Here is a 20,147-nt window from a genome sequence, read left to right as displayed (position 1 = left end):
TCAGAGGTTCCTTTCAACCATCCTCCCTCCACTATCACAATAGTGTCAGATACATCTCTCCTAGGCTGGGAAGCTCATCTAGAGAACCACACTATCTAGGGCAGATGGTCCACCCAGGAGTCTACACTACATATCAACAATCTGGAGCTCAAGGCTGAGAGATACGCTTGCCACCACTTCCTCCCCATGATAAAAGGTCAATCCATCCATATAATGAGACAGCTGGGACAGTATGTACTACATAAATGCACCGGGGGGAGATCCCCTTCTATCTGCTCAGAGGCAATCAGTTTATGGAACTGGTATGTAGCCCACCGAATCCTTATCTCAGCAACTTATTTGCCTGGCCATCAAAACACCATCGCTGATTACCTCAGTAGACACTTCACTTGAGATTACCAGTGGGAACTCAACGGATCCATACTCAAGTAGATAACTCTTATCTGGAGATTTCTGAACATAGACCTTTTTGCCATCACTGTCAACCAGAAACATGCAGAGTTCTGCTCTAATGGAGGTTTTGTTTGCCTGCCATTATCTGGAAGACAACTTTCTCCTCTCTCAGCTGAGAAATCTTCTATATACCTTCATTCCAATGCTGCTAATTCTCAGGATTCTAAACAAAATCAGACAGGACAAAGCCACGGTAATCTTGATCACACCTGTCTGGCCAGGACAGGTGGGGTTTCCTTACCTACTTTACCTTTCTTTCCAACTGGCCATCAATCTTCTGCTCACACCTTGTCTTTTCACTCAGGATTTGAGGAACATTTGTCTCCCACAACTTGAACATTCTCAATGACTCAGGGAAAAATTCCTGGATGGCTCTTGGAGTTAGAACTCTCCTGTTCCAGAGTGGTTCAAGAAGTCCTGTTGAACAGTAGAAAGGAATCCACCAGGAACACTTACCTTCAGAAATGGAGAAGATATTACCGTTGGTGTATTTGCTGTCTGCTATCTCGTGTTGACTCACGTATTTCAGAGGTTCTAGAAGCAAAGAGGTCTTTTTTTTTTTTTGAGTTCCATTAATGTTCACCTGGCAGCCGTCACAGGGTTGTATTCTCCTCTGGAAGGTTTCTTGGTATTTGCTGACCCTGCAACTTCCAGATTCATCGGTGAGTTTATTCAAACTGTTCCCAAATGTTAGAGAGCCCACTGCAACTTGGGACTTGAATCTAGTTCTTAATTCGCTGATGAAACCTCCCTTTGATCCACTTCCTACTTGTACCCTTTTATACCTTTCCATGAAAACCACCTTTTTAGTGTCAATTACCTCTTCTAGAAGAGTTGGTGAATTAGGGGATTTAAAGGTTGACCCTCTTCCACACACAACTGTTTTCTTTAGGGATCCTTCTAATCACACCTGCATTTCTTATCCATAGTCATCTTGGACCTTGATATCAATCGCACAATTTGTCTGCTGGCTTTCTACCCTAAATCTCATCAGACTAGGGAGGATTTTGCCTGTCACCCGCTAGATGTTAGGAGAGTGCTAGCATATTATTTGGACGGGACTAAATTTTTTTTGTTTCTCTGAGGGTATTTGTGTCTATTGTGGACCGAGTAAAGGAACACTACTGTCCACCCAGAGACTTTCTAAGTGGGTTTTGGATTGCAGCCTCTCCTGCTCTGCAGCTTGTAATGTACTGTGTCCTCCTAGGGTCATAGCTCATTCTACCAGCTCTCACTCCACATCTGTTGCCCTACTGAAAGAGGTTCCAGTAACAGAAATCTGCAAAGCTGCTACATGAGCATTATTTCAGCTTTTTCAAGACACTGTGCCTTAGCATGTGCTCAGAGACATGCACTACCTTAAGTTCTGCAGTTCTGCAAACAGTTCTAGACTGGATTCTGAAGATTCCACCTCCTTCAGAGGGTAGTTGCCTCAAGCAGAGCACCATATAGACACTATTCAAAGAAGGAGGTTCATCAGGACGTGTCCCCGTGGGTGCTCCACTATCTGTCCTCCTTCCCCTCTGCTTTGGAGTCCTATCTTCATGGGACTGAGTGCTAGAGAAGGAACTGAGAGTGATTTGTCCATCATAGCCCTATAAATCCCTGGTATGGAGCATGAAGATAGCTAAGGCACATGCCTGGACCGAACAAACACTGCTGCCAAAAATCTCCAATCGAAGGTGCATCCGCACTTTCAGTGGAGCATTCATAGGGATGTGCATCTCAAAAAACCTCAGTTACTGCACAAAGTGAGTAACCTCTCCTGGTCTGCTTTCCTCCAACAAGAACTCACGCTAGTTACTCTGGATATGTCTACACTGCAGCTGGGAGTGTGCCTCCCAGCCTGGATAGACAAACTCATGCTATTGCCACTTGAGCTAGCGTGCTAAAAATAGCAATGCGGATGTTGTGGCACAGGTGGTGGCTCGGGCTAGCCACCCAAGTCAAAGCCCCCCTGAACCCCTTGCTCCAAGCTCAGATGGCTAACCTGAGCCATCGCCCATACCACAACTTCTGCTCTGTTATTTATAGTGCACTAGCATGAATGGAGTCTGTCTACCCGGGCTACCAGCTGCAGTGTAGACATACCCTTATTGAGACCATATCATAAAAATTGCTGTCTTCTTTGGTGCTAACAGGCACCCTTCTAGCAGCATTAGGAACCAGTGCAAGGGTTTAATGAGCACAAACTGAGCTACCATTTCACCCATTAAAAGGTAGACAACAGGTTTGTGTGTAAAAAGCTTGCACGGATGCTGCTTTTGTTGTGCCTGTTAGGTGGTTGAACAGGGCTTCAGCCTCACTATCAGACTAGCATCTTTCACTAGTACTAAACTCACTTCAGAATTATTAAACAACTTTCTTGCTCTCTTGCTGCTGCTGAGGGTTGGTCTGTCATTGTGAGTGTGAAGCTCCTAGCCAGCAGTCATTTAGTAGTTAATTTTAGAAGCTCTGACAGAGCTTTATATTTATTGTTACAATGCTTGGATTTTGTATATAACTCCAGGTTAGTGGAATGAAGGCCTGAAAGATTGTATTTTTGTTAACTAGAACGGAAAGATGCAGTCATGTAGCTTAAGTCTGAATTTGACCTACTTAAACTCTAAAACTATTTTGAGTACTTAGAAAACCTGGGAGGAAAAAAATGCATTTGCCAAATGGAAAAGGACAAAACTACTCAGAAAGATATTGATTTTGAAGTTCCTAAGAGTATTTTATATGGAGAGTGTAAAAAAAACAAAACAGTTCATGCTAAAGAACGAATGAGTCCCTTCTTAATTGTTTCTTGGCTATTGTTAATAACCACGCAGAGGTTTCTGTGCATTCACTGGTCCCACCTGTTTCTGTTCACAGAGACTCTGGATCTGAACGCAGAAGAGAAAGCTGCGCTGATTGCCAGTACCAAGTCTCCAATCTCTTTTCTTAGCAAACTGGGGCAGAGCATCTCAAGGAAACGAACTCCAAAGGTAGCCATACCCTAGTATGTATACTTTAACCCTGAGAACACTAGACATTGGCAGACTGACAGTCAAATAAAGAGTAAAGTGGTTATAGACTTGTTGTCATTATACGTCAGCTGTTTAATTGCAGCACAAAAGTCAGAATGGGTGCTTTCACATAATGAAACACTATATTCTTAACATTAGAGTATTACTCAGGGACTTTGGGTTGGGGAGAAGGGTGAAAAATAGAAAGTATGATTATTCTAGTGATAGGAGGAGGGTTATTCTGTGCTGTTGGCTTAGGTCCAAAGTATTTTTTGTACTGTGAAATACCTGCTGTTTCTCCTGTTGACTCATTGAAAAGCTCCAAGAATGACAAGCTGTCTTTCAGATAAGAAGGCTTGGCTCCCTAAACGAGGACCAAAGACTGCAGGGAGCCACTTTTCCTACAGATGGGAAATGAGCATAGAGAATCAGCCAGCAATAATTCAAACACTTGTGTAATGCACTGATGGGATTCGTTATGAGCCAGAGAGTTTAAAAAAAAACAAAAAACCCACCCTATCTTCAGCAGTTTTCCTCCTGTTGCAGGATAAAAAGGAGAAGGAACTGGATGGTGCAGGAAAGAGGAGAAAGACCAGCCAGTCAGAGGATGTAAGTATTATAGTAGGGGAAATGCCTAGGGGAAAGATCGTGTGATAGATTCCCTATTTCCACACCCAACCCCTCCTGGAATTCCACACTCCTGGAATTTTTAGGAGGTTCCTTTCTTCATGCTCTTTTTCCCCTGGATGTTCCCCCTTCTCCCCAGATATTCCTCTCAAACAGAACCTTATGTGAGATTTTTTTTTTTTTAGGTTGAAATCAATTCCTGCTCAGAGCTTACACTTTGTGTCATGTACTGAGCCAACTACATCAGACGCTGATTAAATAAATAGCACATTGCAAACTTAATGTTGTCAGAAAATCCCTTTCATCCTGCTTTCTTGAAACACACACTAATGATTTTGGTTAGGGTGCTGAGGAGTAGCATTGTCGGATGCTAAGCTGGTATGGGGGTGTCAGCAATTCCCTCCAGGTAAAAGGTAGCACCTGGATTTGCATGGGTGTGAAGCTGGCTGCAGAGTCAGTGTCTAAGGCACATGCAGTATGTCACACGTGGCACACCTACAGTTAAGAGTGTGTGTGTCCACATAGGAACTGCTGAGCTGAGGGCTGCCACCTTGGGTTCTCACTGAGTGCTCGAAGCAGCTCATTGTCTTATGTTCACAGGCCCATGAGAGCTTCTCGACTGTGGGTCTCTTCAGTGGAACAGTGTAACAATAAAATACTAAGCAAGAGGTGCAGGTAGATGGAGGGGAATTCGGTGAGCTGAAGGGTTGACTAGAAGAAAGAACATGAGCTTGGAAGTGTGGGTTAATGGAGTTGGGTTCTGCTCTGTTGAATTGCAGAAGTCTTCTTTAAAGGAAAAGACCCATTTGGAAAGTTTCCATTTAATCTTTAACCATTTATACTGGTTATTAGGAGGAAGCCCCCCGAAGCTACAGGGAGGAGAGGCCCACACTTGTGAGCGCCCTGACAGAAAGGAGAATTGATGCTGCCATCGGGAACCAGAACAAGGTGAAGTCCATGGCAACCCAGCTGCTGGCCAAATTCGAGGAGAATGCACCAGTGCAGTCCACAGGCTTACGGAGACAGGTAAGAGGTGGTTTATACCTATATATCCTTGGGCCTCCTCCAACAAGCTCTCACCCAAATTTGGGTAGTAGAACCCTTTTATTTTGAAGAAGATGAGGAATATCACAGGAGGTGGGACAGGAAAATGATGCACTCTTTAAGACTGGACCCTGGTTTTGCACTTTGACCCAGAGTACACTCTTTTAATTGAGAGTAAAGGCTAGATGGAAGAGGAAGACTCCAAGAGATTTAGAGCCAGATTTCCAAGGGTATTTAGGCATCTCAAGATGCAGACAGGCACCTAATGGGATTTTCATAAACAGCTAAGTGCCTAACTCTCATTGATTTCAATGAGAGATACTTGCTTTTGAAAATACAGAAGGTGCCTGTTGCATCTGTAAATGCCTAAGTATCTTCAAAAATCCGGCCTTCATGCTAACTTCGTCCATGTAAGTGAGGGCCAGATTGAGGCCATAGTGTTTGTGAATTGAAACAAGGAGAACACATCCTGTTGTGCTGTTATTCTGTCTCAGAGGTTGAGAAGAGTTTTCAGTAGGGACTGGTTTGTTGGATTCCCAATTCCAGAAAGACAGTACTGCTTTGTATTCTAAAACCACACCCATCTCCATATATACACCATTTTCCATGTTGCTTTCAACTAGAAGAGAATGTGACTAGAGGAGCTGTGAGCTTTTCCCCAGTGAATTCTGTAATGATTGTTCCTGGCAATGTGTCCTGCTAGGCCATAGAATGGAGATTTCCCATGGTCATTGCCCTTAAATCATGCCACCCAGTGCTTTTTGCTTGGGAAAACTCGGACCTGATCAACTGGGAGTTGCCATTACAGCCGGACCTCCTGTTTCATTCCCTGTGATGCCTCCTGCTTGGACATAGGATATAGAGCTGTTTAAGTGGTGGCCTTTACTTTGCTCTTCCCCAGTTAGATAATGTTTCCTTTGTCACTGTACTGAACAGGAGAGAGACTGAAAACCTGGGGGGAGATGCTACAAAAATCTTAATATGTCCCATTTTTATTTTGCTTGATTTTTCTTTAAATTTTACTTGATAATTAATTCTTCCCTACCCCATTTTTTCTTCCAAATGTCTGTCTGTCCTCCCACTCCTTTGTTGCTTTCTTTGAGTGCCTTTCGCTATTTTGTTGTGTTCCTCTGGGATCCCGTCCTGCTTTCCCTATGACCTACGTGTAACAGCCTGTCCTGCCTTATCAGGAACGTGTTCACAACCAGCTATCCTGCAGACAGCGAGAGCAGGGCCGCCTTGCTCCCATGCCTCAGTGGAAACAGGTAAACCAATAAAATGAATGTGACATGACATCCACACAAGATCTCACCTACCCACTGCTTCCTTTCTTTACTGACCCTTCTTTGGCACCACTGTGCAAAGGTCTGTGTTTTAAAATACTGAAGAATAGTGAGTGAGGTTGAGATCTCTCTCTAGGAGTGGCTTATTGTTTCCTATGTGACCACTGGAGTTCTTCCTTAACAGTAGGGAGTAAAATTTGCTACCTGATGATTTCTCTTCTGAGTATCCAGGCTCGCTTTTCCTACAGTGCATTTTATCTGCTTTGCAGTTTCAGGAGACCTTAGTCACTGGGGTGGGGTTCGTTGGTCTTCCCAGTGATACTGCATCCACATCTGAAAAGAGTCTTAAAAATTCTCAAACAATGCATAGAAACTGTAATAAGTCGGTTTTCCTGGTCTCCCTTCCATCTCCAGAGCATAGTGGACTTCTGTCTTACTGAGAATTTGAAAAAACTTTGGACTTTCAGTCACAGGGTGGGTCAGAAGAGGAAGCCTGGATACTTGGAAAAGAAAAATCACCAAATATCAAATTCTACCTCCTCTCTTATGTATCCTGGCTCGCTATCCTTGTAGTGGGGGTTCTTACAGCAGTGAAATCCCGAAGGATAGGCTTTTACAATTCCTTACTTTCAAACAGGCAGAGTTACTCATTGCACTGACTGTGGCTCCCCTGTTTTCCAATAAAAGTGGCCTCATTGCCTCTGTGAGGGTAGTCCTAAAAGTGTGATTTTGATGGCAGCGCTTGAGAAAGGGATTTACCTCTGTCTGTTTCTAGTCACAATGTAATGAAAGCGCACTTTTGAGACAGGAGGAAGAAGAGTTTTTGGCTCACTTCCTCTAAGTCTGTGGATTCATGGCGAACTCTATTAAAAATCCGAACAAAAATAAAAGTTTACCCCAACTCAAACAATCCAGCATTTTGGAGTCATGTACCATGATCAAAACCATGCGGCGCCAGCCTTTTCTCCAAAGAAGGAGAACCAAATAAAAGATATTCTACACTATGAGGAGGTCTGCTAAGAGCCTCTATCTTTCACAGTGTTAGTTATCCTGGTCAGTGTGCTGGTATGTAGAGATGTCCTGACTCTGTGCTTGCTTCCATGATTCCTGTTATCCCTTCCCTCAAAAGGTCACGATCACCTCCACTGAAATAAGAGCTCTCCCTTTGGAAGGCCTCGCTTTCCTAGCCCTGTGATCAACCAAGAGCAGTTTCAGATACCCAATGAGGTAACTGGACAGGATCATCATTAGTATGGATTCCAGCCTTTGGGAATCTTTCACATAACCTGGTACAGGAGAGAGAGTCTCGCAGGAAGAAGTGAAGAGGAGCATAAACGGGCTACAGCTCCATGCCATTAGATTAGCCTTCGTTGTGCTACACAGCCAAGTAAAGCTGAGTCCGAAATGCACCATTTGCCTTTCTCAAGAGGCAGGTGAAGATTTGTGTTTTAGCGCTTGGATGAGATTTTGAGACCCTACAACCCTAAGACACTTTCCCTGCCTTTTGAATTTTAACCACCAAGATTCTAGATTTTACCCTTTATACAGGGAAGGATAAGTGAGGTCTAGTCATACTGAGAGATTCAGATGAGAGTGGCTTATTCTTACCCTGTTTCTTTTGTGACTGAGAAGGGGAGGCCGGATTGCCTTTGCCTTCCTAGTTTGATTATAATTTTCTCCTTACCAGACAGGTGGGGATTCTGAGTGAGGCAAGTGAGTCACTCTCACTAAGGCTTTGTCTGCACGAGGGAATATTAAAAATAAAAATAAAAACCATTGTTACCATTTGTGCAGCTGAACTGGTGTTGGTGCCGATAGTAGCCCTAGGGTAGGCAGTAATGTAGTGCAAGTCTTCGGCTGAACCTATTTTTGCCGTTGACTGTTAAAACTGTTTTTCAATAGATTTAACTAACATAGTAGTAGTCAGTATGGTCTACAAAACTAACTAGTGTAGACACTGCTCCTGAGGCCCCTCCTGGATTAGGTGCTCAACTTTTGCTGGCCTTTTCTTGGATAGACTTCATAGTGTCCTGGTGGGAAGATTCAGCTTTTGTGCTTGATTTTGCTGTGTTTTCCATGCTGGGTAATTGAAGTGGAGAAGGACAACAGGAATTTGGCTCCGTGGGGGCAAAATCTTCAGGGCACAGCTGGGTCAAAGAGCATATCTCTGCAGTGTCTACTCCAGAAGTTGGGGACAGAGGGAATGGCTGGCCTGGGGAAGCAAAGTGACCCAGTTGCCTGTTCGAGTGCAAATAGCCCCTGGACTGCTTTTGCAAGAGAGTTCTCTCTGGGGTGACTTGGGAAATCAAAGAATAACTGTTGGCATTCTGCAGTCAGCTGCTGTGGTGGTGGCTGAGGCATTGGCCATCAGGAGACCGGCTGGATCCCTCCATGATGTTCAGTAGCCACCTTGCAGGAGTTTCTGTTGTAGGAGGCTGTCTCTGAAACAGCACTTGGACTTGTTGCTGAGATCCTGCTGCTGGTAGAGGGGAGCAGGTTACACCAGTGCTGGAGCTGCGCTCTGTGGCATTGCTGGGAACTCCATCTGAGGTGCTATTTCCTCGGCCACAGGTTCCATACTGAGGTTGGGGCCAAGTTGCCAGCAGCTGGTGCTAGAGCTGCTATTTGGAATAATGCTTCTGCTGATGGGCTTGTAAGAGGAGGCTGTGCTTCCTAGAAGGAGCTGCTCATGGATATAGAAGAGGCAGAATTTTTTCGTGTGGCACAGTTGCAGAGGAACTCACACATGGCATCTCTTTGTGCTTGATTCTGCCTGAGGTACACTGGGTGGCAGATGTCCCCTCTTCACAGCAAGGCACAAATATGAGGACAAAGTGGGATTCTTATAACTGAGGGAAAATGGGTGATCTAGTGATCAGTGACCAATCCCCATCTCACCAATAGGCAGAGTAAACTGGAGAATCTTCTATAATAGTGAACCAATCCCCATCTCACTGACTGGCAGGTCAGGTCCTGCATCCTGAAGTTACAAGGCAGAGGAAAACCTACTGCAAGAGCAGTGGGAGTAGATGCAAGAGAGAAAACCAGGCAAGGGGAGGTGGTCTGAATCGTTGATAGAAAAGCTGCATCTTCCCTGGTCTGTGACCTACTGATGTCAGAGGAACCACATTAGCAGTACTCACACTGCAGCGTAAGATTTCTGCTCTGCTCTGTGGTTGACCGGCCTTATTGGCCAGCAGTGTCAAGCAGGTTGAGGTGCATGAAGTTTCTTTGTTAGAAAGTAATAAGACAGGACCCTGAGGAAAAGCGGAGTCCTGGCCAAGGCTGTTCTGAAGCAAATTTAATTTTTCTTTGTTAGTGGGTCTTGATGGTTATAAAGGATGAACTCCATATACGATCGGACCCTCCTCCTTACCCCTCCCTGAGGCATTGCAGTGACATGTTAATTACTAGTAGCAGAGCTGATGGTGTTGCCATATGATTTGATTGCCATATGACTTGATTTATTGTATCTTACACTTATATTTCTATTGAAATCTGATGGCTGTCTCTTTTTCCCTTTCCAAACTATCTTTGCCTTTGTATACTCAGAAATGCATCCTGTTGGAAGACTGGAACAGGAATGTGTCCACTTTATGGATTCTGTCTGGTGCCACTGTGTGATATTTTGCTACTTAGCAGGGGACACATACACAACCTTTGCCTCCAGACGTCAAAATTCACAAGTTAGATGTTGCAGATACTTTTTTGGGCAGGGCCCCTATTTCGGATGTATTAGGGAAGGTAGCCACAAGGAAGATGGGAAACTAGGAGATCTAAAAAGAGGTACATAGGGAAAACATATAAACCAGGAATGTGGCATGTAAAAAAAAGGTGAAAAACGGTATTTAAAATAATTAGTTATAAAACTATTATACTAATTATTTTAGAGAAATGAAGGAAAGAGACGTGCATTTATGTCATGTTCAGATTAGCCAAATTACTTCTACATCTTAATTCCTGCACTTCACTGTATTGTTTTCTGATAGGCACCCCAGAGCTTTATTAATTTGTGAGGTTGGGGCGGGGGAAGTTGAAGATGAGAGCAGAATGTTGTTACTGATAGGATTTGAATCGTGTTGCTGCTGAACATTGGGCATGTGTGATTAGGTGAACAGGATGGATATTGTTAAGCATTCCATGGCAGTCTGGAGAAGAGATGATCTGTGCTTTATAGAGCACAAAGTTGTACACTTCTTTGCAGCCTCACCACTAGCTGGGGGTGAGGCTGTAAAGCAAAGATATTGATTATTGACAGTGAATAGCATGTTTAGTGGCTGCCCTTAGAAGCATCTGTCCAACTGATCTTTGATAACTCCAGGTCTTGGAATCTCAGTGGAAGGCTTAAAGCTGTCTGCTCCAGAACAAATAGTGGCTCTAGGTCGGGGTGGGCAAACTACGGCCCACAAGCCGGATCTGACCCGCCAGCTGTTTTAATCTGGCCCTTGAGCTCCTGCTGGGGAGCGGGGTCAAGGGCCACTCCGCATGGCTCCTGGAAGCAGCAGCATGTCCCCCCTCCGGCTACTACACGTTGGGGCAGCTAGGGGGCTCCGCTCTGCATGCTGCCCCTGCCCCAAGTGCCGCCCCCACAATTCCCATTGGCCGGGAACTGCGGCCAATGGGAGCTGCAGGGGCGGCGCCTGTGGACGGGTCAGTGTGCAGCAGAGATGTCTGGCCTCACCTCCGCGTAGGAGCCAGGGGGGAGAGGGGACATGCCACTGCTTCTGGGAGACGCTTGAGATAAGTGGTGCCTGGAGCCTGCACCCCCTGAGCCACCCCACTGTGCCCCAACCCCCTCCCCTATGTCTGATCCCCCTCCCGTCCTCCAAACCCCTCGGTCCCAGCTTGGAGCACTCTCCTACCCCCAAACCTCTCATCCCCTAGCCCCACTCCAGAGCCTGTACCCTCAGTTAGAGCCCGCACCCCACTCCCCCTGCCCCAGCCCGGAGCCCCCTCCCGCAACCTGAACTCCTCGTTTCTGGCCCCACCCCAGAGCCTGCACCCCCAGCCAGAGCCCTCACCTCCTCCCGCACCCCAACCCCAATTTTGTGAGCATTCCTGGCCCGCCATATAATTTCTTTACCCAGATGTGGCCCTCGGGCCAAAAAGTTTGCCCACGCCTGGTCTAGGATTATTTGAGAGAGGTGGGATTGGGGTCAGGGTTCCCCAGAAGATGCACTTCTGAGACTGCGCCCTGTGTTGCCAAAGATAGTTGTAATGTTCCTTTTAGTTTTATTATTATTATTATTGCTCTTTCTTTTTTCCCCCCTGTTTTAAATAAAGCTGAGGACTAAGGAGCGTTCACGGACCTGCCCTAAAAAAGTGATCACGCTCTCTCCTTCCTCTTCTCCACCTTCCTCTCCATGGTATCCCAGCCAGCAGGTGATTCACTCTGCATGCTCTCTCCTTCTCTCTCCTCTTCCTTCCTGCTTGCACAGGTCACTAAATCAATGACTAAATGTCTCCTCTGTTTATAAATTTTAAATTTTCTTTACCCACATGGGTGGGCCGCCTTGGACCTCCTAGGTTAGTAGCACAACTAGACACCGAAGATAGCATATAAAAATCTATCCGAATACTGATTTTTTTTTTTTTTTTTTTTTTTTGGCACAGTAGAGATTTTGGGCATTTTAGTTCAGGCTTGTTTTTTCTATAGCAGTCATTTCCAATTTTGTGTTGCAGAGGAGAGTTTTGAAATACAAAATGTTAGGGCCAGATTCTGCCTTTAAATGCATATGCACAACTCCCATTGCGATCATGAGATATGTATGTTCATGTCCGAGGGAAAAATCTGACCCATTATTACCCTTGGGTTGTTCACCATTCCTAGGCAGTTTCTCCAAAAGTGAGGCTTGTCTGGCTGGAGCAGGATGGGGAATGAAGTCAGGTATTCATTTGAGGCTGCCGCTTTCCTGCCCTTCTACCCTGTTTCCCCGAAAATAAGACATCCTCCGAAAATAAGGCCTACTTACAGTTTTGCCTCTCGTTGTAATATAAGGCATCCCCCTGATAATAAGACCTCCCCGATAATAAGGCATCCACCGATAATAAGGCATTTTTCATTTCTGAAAAATAAGACATCCCCTGAAAATAAGACCTAGCGCATCTTTGGGAGCAAAAATTAATATAAGACACTGTCTTATTTTCGGGGAAACAGTGTAGTAGTCCTCTGTCTCCATCCACATTCCTCATTTAAACAAGTGCAAGTGGGCATTTTCCCTCCTGGGTCTTGGGAGCCTTTTTCTGGGGCTCTTGTATGAGGTACTTTTGTGATTGTTAAAGTGGCAAGCATTTGTGCAGCTTACTCCTCTCCTGCTCCTTCCAGCAGCTTGAGTTCAGTGTGTCTGAATACGGATTTGTAGTACAGATACAGCAGTTACACTGACACTAGGTAAAGGTTATAAAAGCTGCACCTCGAAGTACAGACACAGGGGTTTGTTGGCCTTCTGGTTAAATATATCTAAAAATGCTGTGAGACATTTGTCCTTTGTCAGCTCACATATGGATAGTACTTCTTTGAATTGTATTTTTTTTTAAAGTCTCCTTCCTTTCCTAATGTGAGGAGCATATGGATTCAGCTCTGTGATTCCCTAACATTGATGGGAATTGTAAAGCTAAATTCTGAACATTTGTCTGTGGGTCGGCTTACTTCCCTTGTACACCTGAAAATTGAGAGGAGAATTGTGTGTTGTGTGCTGCAGCAATTAAACATAGCAGAATGAGCCAAGGGAAGATATTTAAGTCTGATCTGTGACTTTTCATGACCACTATGATCTGTAAATCAGATCCTTAACGTAATAGTGACATATAGCACTTGCAGAGCACTCTGATTCTCAGTGCACTTTAAAGGCATTATCTGATGAGCTATGTGAGATAGGCAAGTATTACTTCCATCTTACAGATAGGGAAACTGAGACAGAGAGGTGGTGACTTGCTTAGTCCATACCTTTCTGAATAAAACAGAGTCTTTCAGTCTTAAGTCTTCTCTACTGATCACCTCCTCCAAATGTCTGGTCCCTCCTGTGTGGCTTGCTCATTTAAACCTTGACAGCTGGCTACTGCTGGAACCAGCTAAGGATTTACCACCTTCTCCCTTACATTCTCTAGGAGCCATTTTTTAAATACATCTCCTTGCTCAAACAAAATTGGAAAACTCTCTCTGCTTCCTCCTTTTGGTCTGAGGACTGTTTACCCCTTTGTTATAGAATAAAGCAGATCTGAATACCCAATGAGGGGATTCAGTTTGGAGGGCAATAGCTTTCACTCAAAATATCCTCTCTTCTTGAGGTTGTTTGGCCCCTACGATGCTGTGTTTCACTCTAGCCTGCATTCTTCTTAACCTGCTACCTTTTGAAAACTGTCTCTCTACACCTCTGACACATTAATTCTGCCACCTCTCCTTTTAAACTTTCCGTCTGATCTAATATCACTGTGTGAGATGTACTGAGTGTTCCTATTACCTTCCCCATGCTAATGCCAGTTCTTTGGGTAGTAGTGTATACTTGTTAATTGACCTAATATCCCAATATAGATGTGTGTACTGATTCACCCCCCACACCCTTCTCCTCTGACGATCTAAGTGGTTGATGACAGTTTTAAAAATTCTAGTTCTTAATGAACACCACAGTGTCCCTGCATGATGGTCTCTTTTCTGCCTGCATGGTAGGATGAATCAAATGGAACATGTCCAGAGTGAGAACTTGGTTTGTGGTTGTTTTAAAGCTCATCCTTTATTGCCCACAGACAAACAGGGAGCCTGGTGCTGACCCCCCTGGGGAGCAGAGTCCCAGACAGGAAAGGGTAAAAGCATGAGCAAATGGCATGGATGGTGTTGACACACGTGCAGCGGTGGGGTGTGTGCAATATTCACGGGCAGTGTTGTGTGGGGAGGGGAAGCACAGTTATCTCTGGACTACTATTAACACACAGGAGCTGCTGAAAGTGTTAGGAATGATTATTTTTGTGGGGTGTTTGCATAAATACTTGCTTAACAAGCATTCACCGACGCTGACTGATTGCTTTGCGCTTTTATTTTGCTGTAGATCAACTCTAGCTCCCCCCATTCTTCTCTCTCTCTCTCTCTCTCTCTCTCTCTCTCTCTCTCTCTCTCTCACCTCTCTTTAATAGTGTGCCGTGGCTGTCACAGAATAGGAAGGGTTACGTTTTGGGTCCACTCATCAGCACTGGTTGCTTTGTTTCCATGGCTGCTTTCTGATTCATTAAACAGCTGGCATTCCAACCTGCCTTCTGAATGCCAGGTTACACGGGGGGTGGCTTTACTGCAGAGGATAGGAAGCCTTCTTCCTAACGAAATGTTCTGCTGTCAATGGGAAGAGTGAAAGGAGATTTAAAGTATGTGAGGAAGGGGGACTAGGCAGTTGAAAGATCTGGGTTCAGATTAACCAATTAGCTGCCGCTCAAAGTTGGTTAGTTGATAAGTGAAATAATAACTGGAAGCCAGCAGCAAACTGCCATGACTTACAAAGTACGTCCTCTTCAGCAGTCTCATGCACCTGTCAGATGGGTGGCATGTTTTTGGATGGCCATCAGAAGCTTAACAAGCTTGTCTGCAGCAACACCGGAACCCCCAGTTTTGTAACAGGCATTAGTTTTACTTCTGTAAAAATGGTATAGTAAGAGGGAGTGAATTGGGCTGACAGCTGCTTAAAATAGAAAAAAAAGTGATATTGGTTAATGTGTTTAAATGGGAAAAGAGCACAATCGGTAACTGGCTGTGAGCACAGTTGTGTGCTCTGTTGTCATAGCTGTAGGCAGTGTAGCTGTGTGGGTCCCAGGATATTAGAGAGACAAGGTGGATGAGGTAATGTCTTTTGTTGGTCTCAAAAGCTTGTCTCTCTCACCAGCAGAAGTTGGTTCAATAAAAGATATTACCTCACCCACCTTGTCTGCCTGTTGTCATAGCGCGTTTCATCTGGCAGACAACACAGTCATCTGTTTGGGATTATCTCAACAGACCTGAGCCTGCTGTAGGTAGCATACAGATGTTTATACTTCCCATTCAGTTTACTGTTCATCCCCCAAGCAAAGTAACTTAGTGGGAACTGCATGATACTCTGGGTTACTGCCCCATCCACCTAGATAGAAGTACATCCACGTGGATGTGTTGGCCATCTTTAGTCGGCATTTTTCAGTATCTCAAAAGCTCACTGTACAACAGATTAGCAAGATCAGTTCAAGCAGTGCCAAGGACTAGAATAGCAAGAGGGGTGGCATGTGAGAGTTGTGGCCTGTGGCCAGAGCTGTGTTGGAGGGTGAAGTGCAATAGGAGGGGTTAGTGTAGTGGAGGTGCTGGGGCAAGAATGGGAAGCTTGCATAATGCTTTGCATTATACCTGACTCTAGCCAGTGCTGCTGAGTCCCTTATTTTCACAAGCCCTACATTCACCTAACTTTCTATATCCCAGTATTTTAAAGATGCCTTTAGGAGGGCATTGTTGGGAGCTTAGCTCTCCCAGAACTAGACTGCACTACCCCAAAATGAGTGTTTCTGTGCACAAAGTGTGAGGAGTACAAACAGTCGTGTCTAGGTCTGGAAATCTGAGTAAAGAAAATCAGTAAAGAAAATCTTTAAACAAAAGAACTGGGGTGAGGCAAGTGCCAATGCCAGAGCTGCTATGGGACTATAGCCAAGCCTATTGGTTAGTGGTGAATTTACCTTGGATGGGAATGCCGGACAGAAGCTGTGCACTGGCTTGGTTTTGTCTGCAGACAGTGAGTTGTGAATGACTGTCTAATTCAGCTATTCCTCCCTAGCCTAGAGAGGCTGAATCCAGAGCTTTGCTAGTGCAAATAGCAGTACGTGTTGGGTCTCAATTGGAAGAGAGGAAGGAGTCCTCATCTGGGAGCCCTTCTTGCTTTTCTCTTCTGCATGTGGGCTTTCATGCCTTTTGTCTGGCATTGGCCTTGTCATGAGCTTTGCTTCTGTTCCTTTTTGGGGTTGTTTTTCTCCTCTTTTTGTTTATTTCCTCCCCTGTTCCTTATCCCACAGAGCTCTCCTCAGGTTTTTTTTGGTGACCAAGTGCCTGAGCAAGCACTGAATGTTGAGCAGAGGGCATGCCAACTGGCTGCCCTCCTGGAGCCGAGGCCGACAATCAGGCATCAGGTGACTACTGCCCGCTCTGGCAGTCTGTATCCGTTTGTAAGAGAATGGGGTAAGGGGTGACTGCTGGGTCAGCGGGATAGAGGAATGCACTGACTATTACTTTACACCACCACATTAAAGACACCAGAATCAGCTCTTGTTTTGAGCAGTTTTTTACTCCACTTCTTTCCCTGCCAATTCTTAACTCTTTTCTTACTTATTGAAGATGCATAGCATGGGCAGTTTCATAAAGTAGAATACAATTGACAAGGATGATCTACGCCCAAGCTTCAGGGCAGTGCTGGTCACTAGCTCGGCTCAAGTCATGCAATGTCCCTCTGCTAGTACAGAGAGAATTGCTGGGCTGCACCATCCACTTGCTTTTTGGGGTGGGAACATTCATATTTCCTTTTTCAGGCACTAGTCTGTGGCCCTTCAGGGAGCCAGTTTTATGCCCATGCTTCCAATAGTACTGTTTCCAGCAGTAAAGCTGGCAGCGTGTGCAGTTTCTCTCTGCTTCTACCACAAACTCTTAAAGTTATTTTTCTCCTCTCACCCACCTGTCTTCTCTGACCTGTGGGATCCTGCCACTTTGGACAGTAGCTTCTCTGGTCTCCAGCCTCCCCCCATACACATCACCATCCCAACAACAGCGCATACACAGTCACAGCTGTTTACATTTTACATTGCAGGAGCTGGGGAAGCACAGCTATTTTTCACCTGGCCTAATGGGCTTGGTCCTTAGGCTAGTGTGTGTCAGATACATTTTCAAACTCTGCATATAAGGTCTAAAAACAGCTGTTTTTGTGGGTCACATAAAAATAGCTGTGATGATTTTTTTCCCTTCCTTTTTCATGGTGGTGGATTTTATTTTAAAAATGTTCAGCTATTTGGAATTTGCAGAACATTTAGTCACCAGATGATGATAATACAGTAGCTCACAATTTGTGCTAAAATTACTTGACCTCAGTGCTTTTAATTATTGTGTTCTGCATATTTACTTGAGGTGCTTCTTAGCAGCTGGTGCTAATGAACCAGGGAAGGCTGGGTGGGTTGAGAGATGCATGCTGAGATAGTGATTTCTGAGATGTGCTATGGAGGAGCCGTTTCAGAGGTATATAGATTCTCAGACTGGGAATTCTGCCTGGGCCATATGGTAAGCAAGGGCCGAAGAGGAACTAGTGCTCATACTTCACACTGGTTCTTTCATTTAGGCTATGTTTGGCTCTCAAGGACAGGAATTATGTTAGCTTCAGCCAGAAGCAGGTGAAGTGAAGTGAAGTGAAGAGATGCCCCTCTTGGAAGAGTGGGAGAATGTTGGGGGAAAGGGGGAATGATCACTGTGCATGTGTTAGAGGAAGACTACACATGGTTTTCTGCCCTGCACCATGCCTAGTCTCCTGTTTGGAGGACAGAGAATGTTGTCACAACTCATTACCTTCTGTTTCAGAGCATTTATCTTCTTGTTTGTTGCCATTTAATATAACCTGCATATGGAAGATGAGCAAAGTGATCTGAAATTAAAGCACCTGCTTAGAGTGGATTATAGGATGAAATTCACTCCTAATTCTTTAGTGTAGACACTTCCATCATAGCAGTGAGGATGCAGAAGGCTGGGGATATGAGGTGGTTTCCTTCTCTCCCTGCCCCCAAGAAGGCAAGGTTCTTTGGCCTTTGTAGTTAAAAACTGGGAAGGGGTCTCCCCTTCCCCTGAAATATGAACTACATTGCAAAGCTGTCTCTCTCATACTCCTGCCTAAGGCTGTAACACAGATTGCAATTGGACAGAGTAGGAGGAGCACCAGAGATGGGCTTGGGATCTGCATGAATGGTTTATCTGGCTGCATTGCAGGAGACAGCAATGCACAGGATGTGGGGCTTCTGTGCGGGTGGACAACTGCTTCCAAATTAACATTGAGGGAGGAGAGGACATGAATTTAAACGGCAACGAAGGGCATTTGGTGCACAACTTCTCTTCAGTTGAGGAAAGGGAGGAGGTAAGGCAGACGGTCACCTGCCTGACTCTACTTAAAGGTTCCTTTGTGATCTTTTTGTTTTGTCTTTTTGTCCATATCCCTTCTTGATTTTTCTCAATGTATTTTATTTTTTAGCCAGAGACTGAACCGTCTCGTCGATTCTTTGTTGACCAGTGGGAGCGCTCCCTTAGCCTCCGCACTTCCAACCGCCCTTCTTCACCCTCATCTGACTCCCTTCGACAGGTAGCATGGCCTGGGCCTTGCAAGCTGCACTCAGCTGTACCCTCTGCCCCACCCATCTCCCACCAGCAGATGTGCCACAAAAGTGATCTGGGCTTGTGACGCTTCATTGCCTGGATGTGGCTGAATGCAGTGCACATACACACGTGCACGTGGGAAAAGCCAGAGGCAGCCTGTGGCATATCTTGGTTATTCCAAGCCATACAGCCATTTGGAACAAAACATGCTGAAAGTTCAATGGAAAAACTTCTGGTGAGTCTGATTTGAGGTCTTAAGTAGCCTCAAATCAGCTTTTTCCAGCACTTGAATTCTTCTGGCTGTGGAATAATCTACAGGGGCATAAAAGCTTTTTTCATGTTTGTTGCTTCTCTTTGAGGGCTTGAGCCAAAATACACACAAAACCATGCTGTAGATATTTATGCGGAGAGAGCAGGAATAATGGAGGAAAATCACTTCTGGCTTGCTGAAAAAGCTAGTGGAAATTAAAATGGCTGGCATTTATTGTACAAGCAAGAGGAATTTGGTTGGTCTCCTAGTGTATAGAGGACATATATGTCCATGTCACAAAATGCCATATGGTTTGAAAGTCACTGCCCAAGAGAAGCTGGTAAGTGAAATAGCATAGGTGTTACAGGTCAAGATTGTCATTGTACCTGTGTTGGTTGACAGCACCCACTGCCTGCTAAGTAACTCACAGTACAAATAGAAAGAAAACCCCATTCCCAAATTGTTTACAGTTACGGCTGATTGAAAATTTTCCATTAAAACTTTTTGATGGAAAGTTGGGGTTTCAACTCAATGGAATTTTTCACAAAAAATGTCAAAAAAAAAAAAAAAAAAAAAAAAAAAATTACAACCTGCGACATGTTGATGGGATTTTGACAGAGAAAAGGAAACTTGTCTACCAACAATTTTCAATGGTTGGATTTTGACAAAAAGTCAATTTTCCATTTTTGGGGGGAGGGACACCTTCCAGCCAGCTCCACTGACAGTCTAATATTAGACAAGCTGTGATGCATATGGGTAACAAACAGTAGGAGGGGTAGGGAAGAGGAAGGACATGAGTAACAATGTTCAGATCACACACTCCATTTAGGCATGTGCATTAGCTGAGCTCTGTGTATATTGGGTGGAGTTGAGGAAAGATTGAAATAGCAGGCAGTGCTACAGGGCAGTACATCTCTTACTTTCTTATAGTAATGAACACTCATACACTGCAGTGACCTATAGATTATGGACAAGTATCAGGGGATAGCCGTGTTAGTCTGTATCTACAAAAACAACAAAGAGTCTGGTGGCACCTTAAAGACTAACAGATTTATTTGGGCATAAGCTTTTGTGAGTAAAAACCTCACTTCTTCGGATGCATCCGAAGAAGTGAGGTTTTTACTCACAAAAGCTTATGCCCAAATAAATCTGTTAGTCTTTAAGGT

At 44.7% G+C, this 20,147-nt stretch overlaps 1 protein-coding gene across 5 annotated transcripts in view; it reads left to right on the top strand.

Moving 5' to 3' along the window:
• The window catches only part of MICAL3 (microtubule associated monooxygenase, calponin and LIM domain containing 3), a 251,990-nt gene that overhangs the window by 130,490 nt on the left and 101,353 nt on the right, over positions 1-20,147 (top strand). For 2 of the 5 annotated variants that reach the window (XM_034781478.1, XM_034781487.1), the window contains 8 exons: positions 3,310-3,422; positions 3,990-4,052; positions 4,923-5,096; positions 6,287-6,379; positions 11,681-11,779; positions 14,141-14,197; positions 16,406-16,519; positions 18,610-18,717. In XM_034781478.1, the coding sequence (XP_034637369.1) occupies positions 3,310-3,422; positions 3,990-4,052; positions 4,923-5,096; positions 6,287-6,379; positions 11,681-11,779; positions 14,141-14,197; positions 16,406-16,519; positions 18,610-18,717 (821 nt within the window). The remainder of the gene's footprint in view (positions 1-3,309; positions 3,423-3,989; positions 4,053-4,922; positions 5,097-6,286; positions 6,380-11,680; positions 11,780-14,140; positions 14,198-16,405; positions 16,520-18,609; positions 18,718-20,147) is intronic. The other 3 variants (XM_034781496.1, XM_034781523.1, XM_034781513.1) reach the window with 2 other exon arrangements.

This window comes from Trachemys scripta, chromosome 1 (genome assembly GCF_013100865.1).
Source record: "Trachemys scripta elegans isolate TJP31775 chromosome 1, CAS_Tse_1.0, whole genome shotgun sequence".
NCBI classification, from domain to species: domain Eukaryota; kingdom Metazoa; phylum Chordata; order Testudines; family Emydidae; genus Trachemys; species Trachemys scripta.
The sequence above is the reverse complement of the archived record's forward strand: the minus strand, read 5'-3'. Positions and strand labels throughout refer to the sequence as shown.